The sequence below is a fragment of the Chiloscyllium plagiosum genome, chromosome 31 (genome assembly GCF_004010195.1).
Source record: "Chiloscyllium plagiosum isolate BGI_BamShark_2017 chromosome 31, ASM401019v2, whole genome shotgun sequence".
NCBI lineage: Eukaryota > Metazoa > Chordata > Chondrichthyes > Orectolobiformes > Hemiscylliidae > Chiloscyllium > Chiloscyllium plagiosum.
This window is the reverse complement of record NC_057740.1, coordinates 41,944,448-41,963,599: the sequence shown is the minus strand read 5'-3', so window position 1 is coordinate 41,963,599 and position 19,152 is coordinate 41,944,448. Positions and strand designations below refer to the sequence as shown.

Here is a 19,152-nt window from a genome sequence, read left to right as displayed (position 1 = left end):
TCACATTCCATAGCAAGTGATAGACTGTGATATTGAACAGAGAGTTCCCTCTTTTGGTTCCAAGCGATGACTGTGTAAGCAGAGAAGGAGATTTTATTGCTAAAATATGTTTGTGCTCTTCAAACTTGCCACTGTAGAGCTTGCAGGGGCCTGAATGTTTTGAGGATGTGAAATTGCTGTTGGTGGCAGTGGGATAGTTAAAGAGAGCACCCACCCTGGGAGTCTCTGAGACAACATCGAGGAAGCTTTACGCTGTACCTAACCCTGTACCGTCCCTGTCTTGGGGGGGTTTGATGGGGGACAGTGTAGAGGAAGCTTTTTGCTGTACCTACCCTGTACTGTCCCTGTCCCTGTCCCTGTCCTGGGAGGGTTTGATGGGGGACAGTGTAGAAGGAGCTTTACTGTGTACCTACCCTGTACTGTCCCTGTCCTGGGAGGGTTTGATAGGGGACAGTGTAGAGGGAGCTTTACTCTGTACCTAACCCTGTACTGTCCCTGTCCCTGTCATGGGACTGTTTGATGGGAGACAGTGTAGAGGGAGCTTTACTCTGTACCTAATCCTGTACTGTCCCAGTCCTGGGAGGGTTTGATAGGGGACAGTGTAGAGGGAGCTTTACTCTGTACCTAACCCTGTACTGTCCCTGTCCCTGTCATGGGACTGTTTGATAGAGACAGTGTAGAAGGAGCTTTACTCTGTACCTAACCCTGTACCGTCCCTGTCCCTGTCCTGGGAGGGTTTGATGGGAAATCTGCAATTTGTGTATCTTTCTCTGTAAGTTTGAAATGTATTTGAAGAGATGTTTAATAGTCTGTGTGTACTTTTTGTCTACCCTCTCTACCCTCGTGTTTCATAGATTGATGGAGACATACCCTGAGCACAAATTGAGTGCGGAATGGTGAGTGGGCGACACGAGGCAATATGAGTATTAAAGATGCAGGAGCTGCAGATAATCGAGAGGGCAAGATCTATACCCTTCAGATTTGCCCAAGCCTGTACACTGAGAACTCCATCTGCTGCCTATTACCGGCTACCAAAGATGTGACGGCTGGGGAAGTCATCCGAGAGGTGACTGGCAAACTGAACCTGGACACGTCAAAATGTTACGTATTGGCAGAGGTGAAGGAGTCTGGAGGAGAGGAGTGGATTCTCGATGCCAACGATTTGCCAGTCCAGCGGGTGCTGCTGTGGCCTCGGAGGGCGCAGGAGAAGCACTCGCAGAGCGAGGGGTATTACTTCCTCCTCCAGGAACGGAACACTGATGGCTCCATTCGTTACATCAACCTGCAGCTGTTGGCGAAGGAGAGGGAGAGACGCAGGTTGTTGGAGCGAGGTTTCCTGCCCCCTCAGTCACACCTGTACGATGACCTGTGCAAACTGCCCCATCTGACTGAAGAAACTATCTTAGAGACCTTCAAAACCAGGTTCCAGAAACACAAAATCTACACTTATGCTGGCAGCATCCTGATTGCCATCAACCCCTTTAGGTTCCTGCCCATTTACAATCCCAAATACATGAAGATGTATGAAAACCACCAGCTGGGGAAACTGGAGCCTCACATCTTTGCAATTGCAGATGTGGCTTATAACACCATGCGGAGGAAGCAGGTGAATCAGTGCATTGTCATCTCAGGTGAGAGTGGTTCTGGGAAAACCCAAAGCACCAATTTCCTCATCCATTGCCTGACCGCACTCAGCCAGAAGGGTTATGCCAGCAGAGTCGAGAGGACCATCCTGGGAGCCGGGCCCGTTCTTGAGGTAAGATGCTAGAACGTTCGCTTCCTGTTATCCTGAAAATCGCCAGGCACTTTGAGCTTCTTCAGAAAAAGAAAATTGCTATTTGACTTCCATGCTGAATTGGATTGAAGCAGGCAGACAATTGGCTGCTTGTTACAGTAGGAGAAAGTGAGGACTGCAGATGCTGGAGATCAGAGCTGAAAATGTGTTGCTGGAAAAGCGCAGCAGGTCAGGCAGCATCCAAGGAGCAGGAGGCTCATGCCCGAAACGTTGATTCTCCTGCTCCTTCGATGCTGCCTGACCTGCTGCTTGTTACAGTCACGGAATTATCATGCGAAGCAGAGCTGGAAAGGGTCCGTTTGACACGACAAACCTTTCACTGACTTCTTGGTGCCATCATCCAGTTAATCCTCCCCTTGTTACTGCTAGCAGCCCTTCACAATTTATTCCTTTCAAGTAATTCTACCATTTCCATTCAACACATCCGGTGATTGCTGGGACACAATGCACTTTCTCTCATGATAAGTCTGCATTCAAACACGACCTTGATGTAATTAAACCCTAAGGAATTATTTTGAGTTCTGATCCCTCCCTTCCCTGCCCCCAGCACGGTGGCTCCCCAATGCACTTAGTGTTTTCTCCCCTACCCTGATCTATTGAAGACATTGGAGGAAATTGTAGAATAACAGTTTCTAATTCCAGTTAAATCTCTTCTTGAAGGACAATTCTGCTCCACCTGATTCACTCTCACATCATTGGTTCATCACTCTTTTCCCCCCATTTGCTATTAATCGTTCATCCTCACTGACATCCACAGCCAATCAGAGTGAATTGATTACCTGATTGGATATAATGTCCATCAGCCAACAAAACTGTTCCAACAAATTCAAGAGGAACATGATTGCCTTTAACATGCCAGTAATCTTCCTTCTAGATGTTGCTCCCCTCAGTATCCTGTAGGTGAATCTCTCCTTCCTGGAGAGTTGACAGCTTCTGACTGGATTGGACTCTCAGGCTGGGAAATGCAGGCTTGACCCTTTTCCTCACAGTTCTCGAGTTTTCAGTTCTCTCTGAGTCTCCTGTATGAAGCCATAAAGCAGAAGATGTGGTTGGTGGTTTGTTTGTGTGGGGGAGGGGATTTTACAGCTTATACTCTTCCCTCCTGTCAGAAAGAAAAAGAATCTTCCTGTTTTTAATTCTCTGTAAGAGGCCTGTATCAGCTCAGCTGACTCTCCTGTTGCAGCCTGAAGCCCCAAGTCAATGGACCTTGATGCTCTTGTCTCTGATTGGAGACCTCCCCACACAGCTCGGGACCAACAGCCAGTAAACACTGTTAGTCTGCAGTGCAGTCAGGACTAAGCAAACTCCTCTGTCTAGCTTCCTGTCTGTCTTTCTCTCTGTCTCTGTAGTTTTCCGTTTGTGGTCATGTACATTTCTGTTTCATTCTCCAGCTTACTCTTCCTCACTCTCACTCCGATATGGGGACTATCTTGGGAATTGTGTGTCAGTAGCTGATTGACTATCTGAGAGTCCAATGTGTACTCACCTGAACCGACTTATTTTGGAACGGGAGTTACCGAATACTGGGAAGGATCGAGAGGCATGATTCTCAGCAGCTGTACCCCACACCCCACCCCCCAACCACCACTTTGAGCTGATCACTGAGATCAGGTTACTCAGCAGAAAAACACAATGCAACCTGAGAATTTCCTGCTTTAGGTTCAGCTTATGGCAGCCTCTGTTTTCAGATCATTGTGTCAATTTGTTGAGGCAGTGTGACCGAGGTAAAGGTTTCGAGATGGTCACATGCTCATGTTTAGGGGCTGGGGTTTTGGGGACAAGGGGAAATCCTATAATTGTGTGGCTATGAGCTTAGCCTGTATCCTTGCCCTGTGCTCGCTGACTTACGTTGACTCCTGTCCTGACCATACTTCCATTTAAAAGTTCTCAATCTTACTTTTAAGTTTCTCCATGCCTTCACCATTCCCTGTAACCCCAGTCTCTGGAACCTTGCTGTCCCCCACACACCCAGCCAGATCTCCACTGCTCTAATTCCGCACTCTCAAGTCACCCTGATTTTGATTGCTCCCCCATTGGTGGCTATGGCTTCAGTCACCAGGGTCCTAACCTCTGCAATTCCCTCCGTAAGCTCCTCCCTTGTCCTTTCATGTGCCCCACATGTGACTGATGAGCAACATCAGTGACACTGTTTCAAAAACACAGTGCTTCATTCGCTGTAATGCACTTCCTTTTCCATGGTTCACCCTGATGAACGTTTTAATAAAATCACAGAATGGGCCCCATCACTGATCTGTTCAGTGTAGATGTTAGTCTCTCTTTGAATGTTCAGCGTACTGGATATGAAGGAAAATGTCATTTGGAGATAGTGCTCCTTGTCCTGAAGATGAGAGCAGACTGTGTTGCTCAGGAGGAGGATTTTAATCTAACTGTGGGATTTTTGTGACATTATTTCCTGAGAGCTTCCTTCATCGTTTGCAGCAATTTGAATGAAATTGAGACACTCCGAAAAGTGTTGGATTTTTGTTAATAGGTCACAAGTCTATAGAGAAGAAAAATATATGCTTAAAATCAATCTTGTTGAAGAAATGGGGAGATTATTTTGTTCGATTGTAGGAAAAACCCATCTGACTCACTAATGTCCTCCAGGGATGGAAACCGCCATCCTGACCTGGTCTGGCCTACATGTGACTCCAGACCCACAGCAATTTGGTGACTCTCACCTGCCCTCTGGGCAATGAGGGATGGACAATACATGCTGCCTAGCCAGTGACACCCTCATCCAGTGAATGAATTTAAAAACCCTGCCTCTTGTGGGTTTGCTGTAGGAGAGACTGCAGCAAAGGATCTGAGGTTGATCCTTTTGGACTGCAGTGTGTTGTGTTAGTCAATGCCCAGGCTGGGACTCTGTTGGAAGTTTGAATGAACACATTCCTGGGTCTGTAAACTCCCCAGGGGCTGCTGCTGGTCACAGGCTGTTTGAGGCTCTCGTGGTCCGCCTCCTTCATCTTCAAAAAGAGGAAGGAAAGAAAAACCACCCGCCCCAATCCTTCCCTGATTTATAACTCAATCCACCATCTTCCTCTTCTCCCGTCACCCCCTACGGGTTCACTTAGTCCCCCACCCCCCCCCAACATCCTGAGGCCCTGATTCCCCAACTGCCCCAGCTCTGGATGCTGGGACTGGGGTATCTGCAGGGTGGTTCCGGTCTCCCTGGGCTGCAGTGCTCCTTAGAGATAGTCTGCACTTACTCGCTGCAGTAATTACAGGAAAAATACTCAGAAGGGACAGAGATATGGGTTATCGAGTTTGCTGGTGGCAGGAAATAGTCAGGAAAGTGAGTTATGAAGTGTACATAGGGAGGAGACCACAAAGGGATATAGATAAGGTAAGTGAAAAGGCACAAGTAGCAAATGGAGAATAATGTGGGAAAATGTGACATATTCATTTTAGTAGAAAGAATTCCTGAAATTATCTAAAGGGTGAGAAATGGCAGAGTTTGGAAACGCAGAGGGATCTGGATGATTGAGTTTATAAATTGCAAAATGCAATTATACAGGTACACCAAGTAATTAAGAAAACTAATTTTAAGTTATGGTTTATTCAAGGGGGAATTGAATGCAAGATGTTATACTTCAGTTTACAGAGTATTGGAGACTCCACTCCTGGAGTACTGTATACTGTGTTAGCTTCCTGCTTTGAGGAAGGTGTAAATACTTGGAGATAGACTAATACCTGGAATGGCTGAATTATCTTCCAAGGAAACTTTTGACAGGTTAGTCTTGTATCCACTGGAGTTTAGAAAAGTTAAGAGGCACGTTGATTGAAACCTAGAAGATCCCGAAGGGGTTTTGACAGGGGGAATGTGGAGAGGAAGTCTCCTCAGGTGGGAGAATCCAGCATTAAGGGTCATGGTTTCAGGATGAGAAGCTACTCCTTTGAAACAGAGATGAGGGGGGAGAAATCTCCCCTGAAGGATTGAGTGTCTTTGGAAATCTCTTCCTGAAATAGCGTCCGAGAATATTTATAAGGCTGAGATAGGGAGATTATTGTTGAGCAAGGTGTGAGAGGTTACTGGGATAAGTGGGACTGTGGGTTTGAGATTTGGAGTGTAATTAATGGGTGGCACGGTGGCACAGTGGTTAGCACTGCTGCCTCACAGCACCAGAGACCCGGGTTCAACTCCCGCCTCAGGACTGTGTAGAGTTTGCACATTCTCCCCGTGTCTGCGTGGGTTTCCTCCGGGTGCTCCGGTTTCCTCCCACAGTCCAAAGATGTGCAGGTTAGGTGAATTGGCCATGCTAAATTGCCCGTAGTGTTGGGTGCAGGGGTAAACCTAGAGGAATGGGTCTGGGTTGGTGCGCTTCGGCGGGGCGGTGTGGACTTGTTGGGCCGAAGGGCCTGTTTCCACACTGTGAGTAATCTCAAAAAAATCTGATCAGCTGTGATCTTATTGAATGGTGGATCAGGCTTGATAGGCCGAATGGCCTACTCCTGGTTTGTATTTCCAGCAGAGCTGCCTTGTTTGTATTGAAGGAACGGCCAATAATCTGAACTCTGGGTGGATGTGAGGGAGGTTAGAAAGGGCCCACATTCCTGCAGTGCCTACTATATCCTCAGGAAACGCATCCAACTTGTATCCTGCGCAGAACCATCTTTTTTGAAAGTTATACGCTGTTTAATATAGGAAATGAGGAGCCCAACAAGATCCTGCAAGCAGCAGTGTGACCATAGCCCTGATTCACACCATAAGGGCTGATTGTCTGGTCATTGTCAGATTGTTCTTTGTGGGATCTTGCTGTGTGCAAAATGGCTACTATGTTCCTCCGACAGCACTTCCAAAACAACACCTCATTGGCTGTCATGCACTGGGAACACAATGAGGTGGCAAAGGAGCTTTGGAAATGGAATATTCTCTCTCTCTCTATCTTTCTCTCTCTTTTTGCTCTTTCTCGTTGTCTTTCTTACTTTTTCTCTCTTTTTCCCTTCTCCTTCCCTCTTTTTCTTTCCATGCTGTCATTCTAAGCTGGATTTGGGGAAAAATGGTCTGATGCATTGCACCACCCAGTTACTCAAATGTCTATTTTTGGAGTGTAATTCAACGTGGACTCACCCAGTCGGAGACACAGCCTACAGCTCAGGGCTGGCTCTGAGTTCAGAACTCTGACTCTTGCCTGTCACTCTGAGCAGCTCCTGGCCTTGTGAGTAAGATCTATAGAATCTGCCAGGGAGGAAGCTTTGGAAACTGGTCAGGAATAAATCTAAAGAATGTCATTTGATAGAAATTGGAAAGTAAGCAGCAAACACTGGAGCAAGACTGTGGAGCTGAGTGTGTGGGAGGGGAAAAACATTCAGTAAAAGAACTTTTGTTTCAAAGTATTATTTTGCCTTAGTCTGTCAACCTCTGCTCTCTCCAACCTCCCTCCCTTCCCCGTGCTGGTTCACCCTCCCGTTCTGTAACTGTGGATGGAGGCAGCAAGAGTCTGGGTTGCCTTGTGTTTGACAACAGGGCGATGGTCTGTGAAACTGTATCGTTAATCTCCCACAGCAGCGAGCTAGTGGGGCTGAATGGCTTCCTGCTGTAACTGTGAGTCATTGGATAGTGACCAGGAGCATGGCTGTGGTTAACTCGCTGTTTCCCACATGTGAACTGAAGCCAATTATAGCTGAGTGCAGTTCGCTCTGTGTAGGTCAAACAGCCCCCCCCACCCCTGTGTCACAGCAGGAATGAGCTGGAGAAACATGGACTTTGGATCTGCTTGCTCTGTGCTCATGGAGCTCATTCTGCCGTTTGATGCCTGTGTGTAAGATTCACACCCAAGGCAGATTCTCATAGGGACAGAGTGTCCCTGGCCAATGCTGAGATTGCTCCTGCAGAGGAGATCTTAAATCCAAGGCCCTGTCTGCCTATTGGTGCCTGAGATTAATAATTTAGAAAGGAGACATACAGGGAGAGAGGGGGACCCAAGGGAAAATATTAGGGGAGGACAGAACATCTGCGCAATGTCCCAAAGTGCTTTGCAACCAGTTAATTCATCTTGAATTGTGTAATCTTTGTCACAAAGGAGGCAGTCAAATGGTGCACAGCAAGATCCCACAAAATGCAAATAAAAACAGGAGTAGGCTATCCCATAGCTTTGAGGGTCTTCTTCAATCCTGAACTCTGTTTCTGCACCTCACTCAGTGCTTCTCGGTATCCCATAGCAAATGGTGCAGTTAGCTGTCGGGAGGGGAGGGTGACATCGGGATGCCTCATTGGAAAGGGCAGACTCTCGAGAGACAGTGTTGAATGGGGAATGCTCTGCCCCAGAGGGCAGTGGAGGCCCAGTCTCTGGATTCATTTAAGAAAGAGATGGATAGAGCACTCAAGGATTCTGGAATCAAGAGTTATGGAGATAAGGCAGGAACAGGATACTGATTAAGGATGATCAGCCGTGATCATATTGAATGGTGGTGCAGGCTCGAAGGGCAGAATGGCCTACTCCTGCACCTATTGTCTATTGACGGGGCTGTTCCTGATACTATCCAGGCCTCAACCTGACCTCACCTGACACCAATGCAGCGAGTCGATTTGTTTGTGTGTGGTTGGATTAGGCAGGCACTCGTACAATTCTTCAGGCCAGTCATGCCCCTTCAGAGCCTGCTCACACCCGGATCATTCCCCGCTCACACCATCGCACTAACAGCACCTCTTTCCTACCTGAGAAAGACATGCCCCTTTCTCACATGTATCCCACTCCTGACATTCCCGCACCCCATCCCTTTAAAAAACTCCTTTCTGCACTCCCCCTCCCTTGCCAGATGCCCCCAACTCCTGTCATACGCCCCTCCCTCACCAGTCCTTTAACTTGCTTCAGAAACATACGTCACCCTGAAGGAAGTTGCTGCCCTCACCCAGCCTGAGTTTGTGGCTGGACTCCAGTCCACACTGACTACTCTGTAAAGGCTGAAAGGACTGAAGAAGACACTGTGGGGTTCAGGAAGGTCACCCATCTCCCTGTCAGCAATAAATGTCCCGTTTGACACCCAGGAGTGAAATTTAAACATGCTGCTGTTTGGGGAAACTCCCCTATCATGGGGGCAGAGGGGCATTTCTGTCAATGTCACCCTGAGATAGCATGGTCTTCTGTGCCTGATTAGAGAACATTGTGGCAAGGGTAGCAGAGGGAAGGGGGTGAGTCGGAGGTAATTGGACAAGTCAGCACCAATGCTGCAGAGGGGGTGGGGATCTAGGCTGTGCAGCCAGAGTTTCAGGAATGAGTTGGGAAGCTAGGACCTTGTTGGAGTATTCTCTGGATTGCCGGCAGTGTGAGAGGAGGAATATGAAGGTGGGGAGGTTCGGTGCCTGGGATTTGAGGCTGGGTGTGAGACAGAGTTCTCCAGGTCCATGCGGCATGTTTCTGAGAAAATCAAACGCTTCTAAAGGCATGGTTTGCAGCTGAGCGGGGCTGGGACTGATTGGGAGATTCATTTTTGTGGTTGAGAGTCAGTTCATCGAAATTCAGAGAAAGCTGAGCACTAGCATCTAGGATTAAAAGCAGAAACAAGATGCAAATAGAAAACTAGAAAGTGCTAGAAAAGGGCCAGGTCCACTTTGGGTGGAGAGTGACTGAGTGAAAATGGGATGTTAGTAGGTCAGTTCCAATGCACGAGAAAGTAATAAAGTCTGAACTTGGGTTACTGTGCATGTTACTGCGTGTGTATGCGTGTGACCAGACTGGGTACAATCGATGCGTTTCAGGCAGAGAACATCTTGTGGCAAAGTGATGATGTGGCGATAATGAAGGCTTTGCTCAGAGAAGGGCAGAGTTGGATGTGATATGTTCCTGGGAACTAGACGTTTGAACAAGCAGGGAAAGGTGGTGATGACTGAGGAGAGTCTTACAGCCCTGGGGAGACCGGATGTCCCAAAGAGGTCAAAGTCAGAATCTATTTAATTAAAGCTAAGGAACAAAATGTAATGACATTGCTCAGTGTAATCTATAGGACACTAACCAGTGGGGAACATGAGAGGAACAGGTCTTCCAGGAAATTACAAAGAGGTACAAGACTGAACCGTCGTTATACCAGGGGGCTTTAATTATTCAAACAAGGGCTGGAATGGTGGTCAGGAAAAGCGCAGAGAGAGCGAGAGTCCTGCTCTGTCAGTGCGCTCAGGAGAATGGTCTACAGAACATCCCTGGTTCCTGAGACTGAGGTGGGCCGAGGGAATTCAGGGAAAAGTGAGTGATTCTTTCTTCTCAGGTCAGGGTTGTGGAAAAGGACATGGAGCAATCAGAGTGAGAATAGTTAATTGTGGGAAATGCAACTTCCGTGGGGTAAGAGTGGATGTAGCCCAGATACAGAGGAATCAACTAGTAGGCAAGAAAAAAATCTTAACAATGGGCTGGGTTTAGAGAGGAAAGAGTTTCGGCAGGATTTAGTTTCTTACTTATTCATTCATGGGACATGGGCATCGCTGGCTGGGCCAGTAATCATTGACCGTCCTTCACTGCCTTTGAGAAGGTGGGGGTGAGCTACCTTCTTGAGTTGCTGCAGTCTGTGTGGTGTAGAGGCATTAGCAGCACTCTTAGGGAGGGATTTCCAGGGTTTTGACCCAGTGACAGTGAAGGAATGGCGATCTATTTCCAAGTCAGGATGGGGAGTGGGTTGGAGGGGATCTTGCAGGAGGTGTTCCCATGTATCTGCTGCAAATGTGCTTCTAGTTGGAAGTGGTTATGGGTTTGGAAGGTGCTGTTTTAGGATTTTTGGTGAATTTCTGCAGTGCATCTTTTGGATAGTACACACTGATGGGAATGAGCATATATACGGAGAAATAAATCCCTGGATAACAAAAGAGGTAGAGAATAAGATGAAGCAAAGAAAGTGTGATTATGACTGGTGTCAGATTGATTATACAATGGAGGACCAGGCTGAACCGAGAGATTTTACAGGGAATTGAGAAAGCAGAATAAAGAAGCACAGAAGTAGGACAAGAAGCGAACATTAAAGGGAATTCCAGTGGCTTCTCAGGGCAGCCACATCAATGGAGAAGTAAGGCTGATTTGGGACAGAGAAGGGTAGCTTGGGACGTGACTTGGGTGTTAAATTAATATTATGCATCTTTCTTAACAAAATGCTGCACAGATTAAAGAGGAGGTAATTAGTCTAAAATTTGTGATAAGATATTGGAACAGGCTGTTTGTTCTTAAAGTTGATAAGGCACTAGGATCCACAGCTAGTGATTGTGAGGGAAGTGAGAGGGAAAATTGTGGAGGTACTGGCCTGATGGGGTGGAGCCAAGCAGTTGGAGAATTGCTAATATTGCATCCTTTTTTTGAGATAGGGTGTAAAGATAAGCGTGGTTAGTTTAATCTAAAGGTGAGAAGTGTCAAGAAACTAATAGCCACTTGGATAAACACAGAGTTCTGTAAGGAAAGCCAGCATGGATTTGTTAAGGATGATTAATCTTTAACTAATTTTGATGAGGTCAATGCTGTTGATGTGGTGTACATAGACTTCCAGAAGGTATTCAATACAGTGCCTCACAACAGAATTGTGAGAAGGGTTGTAACTCAGGGAATTAAAAGAACAGTACCAACATGGATTCAGAATTGCCTGCGTGACAGGAAATAGAGATTAGTAAATAATGGTTATTTTTTAGACTGGAGGACGGTTTTTTTTAAGTGGAGTTCCCCAGGGATCAGTGTTTGAATTCCTGACACATCATTGATGTGGACTTTGTTGAAGTCAGCATAGTTTCACAATTTGTGGCTGATATGAAATGTGGGCGTGTTGTGAACTGACAGGAGGGCAGCATAGTGAAGGATATAGTGAAGTTGATGGAGTGGGATGACAAGGTGGCAGATACAGTTCAGTGTGGATGTGGGGGTGGGAGTGGGGGGCAGTTTAGAGGTGATTGGAAGAAGGATTGGTGGGTGTCGGAAGGTGGTGGGTGTCTGGAATTCTCTGCCCAGTTGAGGTGGAGACCCTCAAATCATGTAAACAGAGCCTGGATCTGCCCATGAAGCTCTAGAACCTGCAGAGCCATGCACCAGGATTGAGCTTGGGAATCGAATGGGCGGCTAGTTTATTCAGCTCACACTGACACAATGGACTGAATGGCTTGTTCCTGAAGATCTGTGGAGGTGTAAAGTGATTCATTTTGGCGGGAAGAACATGAGAGCGTCTAAAATGAAGGGCACGATTCTGAAAGGGTGTGGGAGTATGGGGTTGGGGTGTGAGGGAGACAGATGTTGGGTGTATTTGTGAGAAATCAGCAGCAAGACAGATTGAGCAAGCAGGTAGTAAAGTGAACAGTAACCTGGGCTTTATTAATGAGGGTCTAAGAGCAAGGACAAGATGTTAAATCTGCTTTGGAAAGGAGTGACGATGAGGGTTTGAAGAAAGATCAACAAGAGTGGTTCTTCAGTTACTTTGGTTGAATTGGGCCTGATTCCCTCAGTCGAGGTGGTTTGGTGTTTGCGATCATAGGCAGCACGAGACAGAGAGGATGGAACAAACCCTTCGCATTGGTGGAAGAATCGAGAACCAGGTGGAACAGTTTTAAGGTCCTTGACCAAGAAAATGCAAATCCTCTGACAGAGCCAGCACTGACCCAATGGCTGAATGGCCTTTTTCCTGAATGTAACAATTGTGTGAAAATCCTTGTACCTTCAGAGTGTAGACAATTGGATTGTGAGTGGATTTTAATCCAATCATTGATTCTCATGTGGTTGGTCCTTGTCTTTGTAATGGGTCTCTGTTTGCTCTTTGTGTAACCATGACGACAACCATTTCCCATGTTTCAGAGTCCCTGTTGGTCTTTTTGTTTGTTAACTGTGCTCTTTCTGATCTCCTTGCGTTATCCCTGTGAATTGGAAATGAATGTCCCTCTCAGCAACAGAATGTTAAAGAGAGTGTTCCATCCAGGAGCTGGTATTCAGACACATCGGGGCACTGGACATGTTCCAACATCAAACACTCACGCACACACAAACTCCCACAGCCATGCCCCCAACACGCACACCCCACTGCTCCCACCTACAGCCCCATCCCCATGCGTACCCACATGCAAACCTATCCCCTCACACATACGCTCCCACACACGCACACCCCAGAACTACACATACATACACCCCCACACCACAGCTACACAAAGACACCCGCACACCAACAGCTACATCCATGCACACATGCACCCCTGCACACCCCCACGCACCTCTCCACCTCTACACACACACCCACAGCTACACAATCACATGCGTGCACACACCCATTCCCTGCCACCCCGCACCCACAGCTGCACACACATACTCTTATTTACTAATGGGAGTTCCCTCAGAATGACCAGGAATGAGACTTCATGAGCTAATTGTAACCCCTTAACTGATGCTTCTGGCCTAGTTTGACTGGACAAGCCTTGGTCCAGGTATCGGACAGGTGTCACAGCACAGCACAGACAAACCACCTCTCCCCGTGAGAGATTCTCTCTGGCAGGAATACTTGTTGGCAATCGAAAGGTTAATGTTTGTTAGTTCTGTTCTCTGTGGACGTCCCCAGGGAATTGGAACATTACAAGTTTAATTTGATGGCAACATAATTAGAGACGGCCTGGTTTGGGGCGCCTGGCCTTGCAAATGTGTAATCATGAGGAATCTGGAGTTTTGAAGCTGCCCAGCTTATTTCAAAGTGTCCTGACTTCCTCTGCTGTGTAAGAGACTGACGTGAGTGGGGGAGGGGAGGAGAGGGCTAAACCTGTCGTTTCCCCGAGCTCTCTGGGTCTTTGCCATATTTGGAGAGCTGTGGTGAAGTAGGAGGTTACAGCAGGACATTGGAAGGCCTGCCATTGATTTGCCTCCCCACACAGTTTATAATTTATTCCAGATGGGCTTTTATTTTATTTGGGTCTTTATTCTGTGCTGGGCTGTTATTACTCAGGGCATGTAATGATTAAAAAGGATGTAAATTTAAAAATAGCCTGAGTGACACACCTTGTATCTTTTTAAAGGATGTGCCAGAGGATATTCCGGATCCTGAGGCCAAGTACGGGTATATCTCGCCCTCCCCTCTATCTCTTTGCCCTCAGCTCCTTGCCTGGTATTGATTCTGTAGAAAGGTGAAATGAAAGTGATTCAGACTAGGGGCAGCATTCAGAGGGCACTGGGCACGTGCAGTATAGGGCTAGGATTGCCAACTCCATTGGGTGGCAGTCCTGGAGGTTTTGGTCTGGTTATGGGGTGATGTATGTGTGTATGTGTATCTGTGTGTCTGTGTCTGTGTGTAAGCCCTGAGGGTTGAGGGGAATACAATGCAGGTGAATGTTGAGGGTACTTTGTGAAGAGGAGCAGTATGGTCTCAGTAAAAGAGGAAAAGATCCCACTGTCTCAGTTCTATGTGGGATTGTGCTCAGCATCATTACATGCTGTTACACATGGGCCTTGATGTCCCAGCGCCTTGGTGTGCTTGTTGTATGCAGCTGCTAGAGTGAATTGTCTGTGTGCAGAGTGTGATCTCTTGCTGTTCAGTTTCAGTATGTTGTGTCTGGGGTTTTCCAGTATGCAGAGTTGCTGCTTTTTTCTGGGATCTTGCTGTGTAACATGGCACTTTGTGTTTCCTGTGTGTGAAATCCTGTTGGTTTTTCAGTTATGAAGAATGACTGCAGTTTAAACATGATTCATTGCACTGTGACTCTGATTCAGGCCAGGAGTCTGAGCACATTTTCTTGCCATGAGATACAGGGTGTCCCTCTCACCCACTTCTTCACTCTCTGTCCCTTCAGCAATGTTGTTCAGACAGTGTTATATCCTCTGGAATGTGTTGCCTGGAAAGGGAATGGAAGCAAACTCCACAGGAACGTGCAGAATGGAACTGGGGAAGTACTTGGAAAGGAAAACATGACAAGGCGGTGGGGAAGGAGTAGGAGAGAGCGCAACGAACTGACTGGTACAAAACTTAGGTTAGACCCCACCTGGAATACAGTGAGCAGATCTGGGCACCACTCCTTAGAAAGGGTGTTTTGGTTCTGAAGGGTGTTCAACAATGACACCTGGCCTTCAGGTGTTCAGTGATGAGAGATTACACAAATTAGGCCTTTTTCTCCAGAATTTAGAAGGTTAAGGAGTGACCTGATTGAAACCTTCAACATATGAACAGGAAAAGACAGGGAGATGAAGGTAAACTATTTCCACAGGTTGGAGATTCTAGAACTAGGAGCATAGTCTGAGAATTAGGGCCAGACCGATCAGGAGTGATATTAGGGAGCACTTCCACACACAAAGGAACTCTCTTCCATAAATGGCAGTTGATACTAGATCAGTTATTATTTTTAAATCTGAGATAAGTAATGCTTGCTTAGCACAAATTTAAGGGATATGGGCCAAAAGCAGGTCTATGGAGATAGGCCATGGATCAGCCATGATCTCAGTCAATGGTGGTACAGGCTCAGGCTGAATGGCCTACTCCTGTTCCGAAGATTGTATTTGTGTTACTGTCACTCAATTTGCTGGAAATTGAGACAGTCTCCTTGGCTGTGTGCTGAGATTTTTATTTGTCTGTGGGATGTAGGTGTTGCTGGCCATTTGTACAATCCCAGCATAGTGACCCCTTCACATCAGGGGCACAACGTCATTCCCTGAGCACTCTCCTCCAGGGCTATGTTTTGATCGAGGGGACTTATTTCATTCTCACTAACTCCTTGGTTTTCTGAATTTTTGAACATGCACACAACCAGAATTGGAAAAATTTTTATTAATAATTATAAATTCCTATAAACTTAAAACCACAACATACATGGAAAGCATGCATTTCTGAGATGCTGCAGTATTAAAATTGGTATCTATGCCAAAGATTTTTTTCAAACTAAGTGACACACTTCTACACAAATAATGTGATCCTCCTAAACACACGTCCTACAGTCCAGTGAACTCTCGATGAATGCATTTCCATTGCATGTGCCCCTCACAAAGCTGGAATGTGTTAACCAGGCAGTTACTGTGTCTCAGATCGCAAGCTCAAATTGAAATGTAACAATTGACACAGTTCATTCCAATAACTTTCTCTCCAGCCTTCCCCATGCAGTAGCTCCTGAACACATGCAGCTTTAAGCCAGTGATATCCCAATAGTATGACAGTAATTCATTACCTCCATGAGTTTCCTAGCTCTGAGCTAGCTCCACTCCAAGCTGGATGTTCCTCGTTAATAGGTTTGAAACTGTTTGCGTTTATTTTGTCTGAACCATGCCCTTGGCAATCACCCTATATCCTATGGCTGCTCCCTCCTTCCCAGTCTCCATCTTCCTTTGGGCGCAGCGTGCAGGCAGTTATTATGACCAAAATGCACCTCCCAACAAATCCCCTCAAAACCTCCTGCCTTTCACTTTAAAATGATGTCCCCTTGTTATGACCCTTCAACAAAGGGCACAGCTGCTGACTATCCACCTCTGTCCATGCTCCTCATAATCTTACCCACCTTCTCATGACCCCCTCAACCTTCTCTGCTGGAAGGAAAACAACCAGAGCTTATCCAGCCTCTCTTAGAACATAGAACAACACAGCACAGAACAGGCCCTTCGGCCCTCGATGTTGCACCGACCTGTGAACTATTCTCAGCTCGTCTCTCTACACTATCCCATCATCATCCATGTGTTTATCCAAGGATTGTTTAAATCTCCCTAATGTGGCTGAGTTAACTACATTAGCAGGCAGGGCATTCCACGCCCTTACCACTCTCTGAGTAAAGAACCTGCCTCTGACATCTGCCTTACGTCTACTACCCCTCAATTTGTAGTTATGCCCCCTCGTACATCATCCTAGGAAACAGACTTTCACTGTCTACTCTATCTAATCCTCTGTTCATCTTGGATGTCTCTATCAAATCCCCTCTTAGCCGCCTTCTTTCCAATGAGAACAGAATTGCTGGGATCCTCCATCCCAGACACCATCCTGGTGACTCTCCTCTGCACCCCCTCCAAGTCAATTGACTTTGGTGCATCGACAGTCCTCAAGCAGTCTCACTGGGGATTGGACACTGACATGTTCCCCCAGTGAGGCTGCTCTCCATGTGGCCTTGGCCCTGGTGGAGATTAGATCTTGTTGCAGAAACTGCGAGGGCCATTTGCTATACCTCATCGTGTTTTATTAAGTGTGAGACCACATGCATTTCTGAGATGGAGAGGAGTGTGAGGGAAGTTAACAAGAACATGCAAAGTGAAGTGAAGCTATTAGCATAATTGCTAAGGGACTGTTGTGGCTCAGTGGTACTGTCCCTACCTGCTGTAGAAGTGTATCATAATGTCTCTGGACAGGTCGAATAGTGTAATTGTGGTGAGTTAATTCTAAACTCTGCTGTGTTGGTGAAATAACTCACCTGTGTCTCCTGCTCACTGAGAAGTTCCCTCAGTTGCAGGCTCCAGTTCTGTGTCAACACCATCCACATTGCAGCTGTGAGCTGTGTTTCTCTTGAGGTTTGTGTATAGTAATCTAGTGGTTCTAAAGCAGGATTAGTCATTCACAGCATGGGAATGTAAATCCCATAAGACAATCCGAAATCTGAATTCTGGACCCACGTTACAGGAATAGGTGAAAGTGACCATAAAGCTGTCAGACTGATGTGAAAACCCAATTGGTCCAGTGACCTCTAGGGAAGGGGACCTGCAATCCTGACCCAGTCTGGGCCTATCTGTGACTCCTGTCCTACACCGATGTGATTTACGTGGGGAGGCACGGTAGCCCAATGGTTAGCACTGCTGCCTCACTGCGCTGGGGTTTGACTCTACCCTCAGGCAACTGTCTGTGTGGAATTTGCATGTTCTCCCTGTGTCTGTGTAGGTTTCCTCCAGGTGCTCCAGTTTCCTCCCACAGTCCAAAGATGTGCAGGTGGATTAGCCATGCCCATAATATCCTGGGAAATGCAGGCTAGGTGGATTAGCCATGGGAAATGCTGGGTTAAAAGGGATTGGCTAGGAGGTGAGATTTTTTGTGGAGGGTTGGTGTGTGTCTGATGGGCCAGATGGCCTACTTCCACCATGTAGGGATTCTACAAAAATGCTCAATGTGGTCTGGTTCATTATCAAATCCACACTACCTTCTCCAGGCGGCTGGGGATGGACAGTCAGCCTTTGCATTTACTCCAGCGCTATGAGAATTGACTTTTTCTTTAAACTAATGCTTGTCCATTCACAGAGATTGTTTCACAATCAGTGAAGCCTGGTCCTTCTCTAGCTTTGCTCCCTCTGCTATGTAATCAGGTTGCTGCTGTGTTCTCTGGGTGCCATGCAGCCTTCCTGCAGGTAACGATCAAGGTCCCGCGATAGATGGAGTGGTTTCAGGAGTGCAGAGCATTGTGGGTATTGGAGTTACCATTGTTGACGCAGGGATTGATCAGAAAGTTAGGAAATAATTAATGTGAGGTGGGAAAATCTCAATCAAACACCAAATACAGTCCAACCAGTGACGAGCTTAATTTATAGAGCGCCTTCAGAGGAAATGTTGAGGCAAATAAGGAGACTGAGAGAGAGGCCACCAAAGCATGTTCAAGGGGAGGTTATTAAGGAAGATGTTTAAGTAGAAGAGGGAGGGAGTGTAGGTGTCTGGAGGAGGGGTTGAGTAAGGGAGTGTAAGGAGGAAGTGGGAGTTCAGTGGTTAAAGCAGGAGCCGCCTCCAGGAGAGGTCTGTGTTGTAGAGCTAGAGAGAATTACAGGGTTAGAAACAAAAAGGTGAGACCATGAAGAGTTTTAACAAGGATTTACTGTACAAGATTCTTGAATAGGACAGCCCAGGAGAGCAGGTAATGCTTACAGAATTACACACACAGCAAAGCCTGACAGAGTTTCTGACACCTCCTATTCCTGACCCATGAGCAAGTTCCCTCTAATTGTTTTTTCATTCATGTGTTAGTTTAATGTGAATGTTATTGAGATAACGTGGATGTGTCCCACCAGCAGTAACAAAGCAATCCTGTCTATGTGAGGAATAGGCTTTTCAGCCCCTTGAGTCAGCCCTGCTGTTCTGCATCATGGCTGACCATCTACCTCAACACCATTCTCCTGTGCTATTTCAAATCCCTTGATGTTATTAGTATCTAGAAGTCTATTGATCGTCATCGTGAATTTACTCAGTGACTGAGCTTCTGCAGCCCTCAGGTCGAGATGTACAACAAATCACCATCTTCTGTTTGGACAAATTCTTCCTCATTTGGAAAGGCAAGGACTGATTCGGGATAGTCAACATTGCTTTATGCATGGGAAATCATGTCTCACAAACTTGATTGAGTTTTTTGAAGAAGTAACAAAGAAGATTGATGAGGGCAGAGCAGTAGATGTGATCTATATGGACTTCAGTAAGGCGTTCGACAAGGTTCCCCATGGGAGACTGATTAGCAAGGTTAGATCTCATGGAATACAGGGAGAACTAGCCATTTG

General features: G+C 46.6%; 1 protein-coding gene across 1 annotated transcript in view; it reads left to right on the top strand.

Annotated features, from left to right (window-relative positions):
• Nucleotides 1-823: 823 nt before the first annotated feature.
• The window catches only part of LOC122565058 (unconventional myosin-IXb-like), a gene marked incomplete at its 3' end in the record, with an annotated part of 46,951 nt that continues 28,622 nt past the window's right edge, over nucleotides 824-19,152 (top strand). Inside the window, exon 1 of the mRNA XM_043720688.1 lies at nucleotides 824-1,756. Within this exon, the coding sequence (XP_043576623.1) occupies nucleotides 920-1,756 (837 nt within the window). The remainder of the gene's footprint in view (nucleotides 1,757-19,152) is intronic.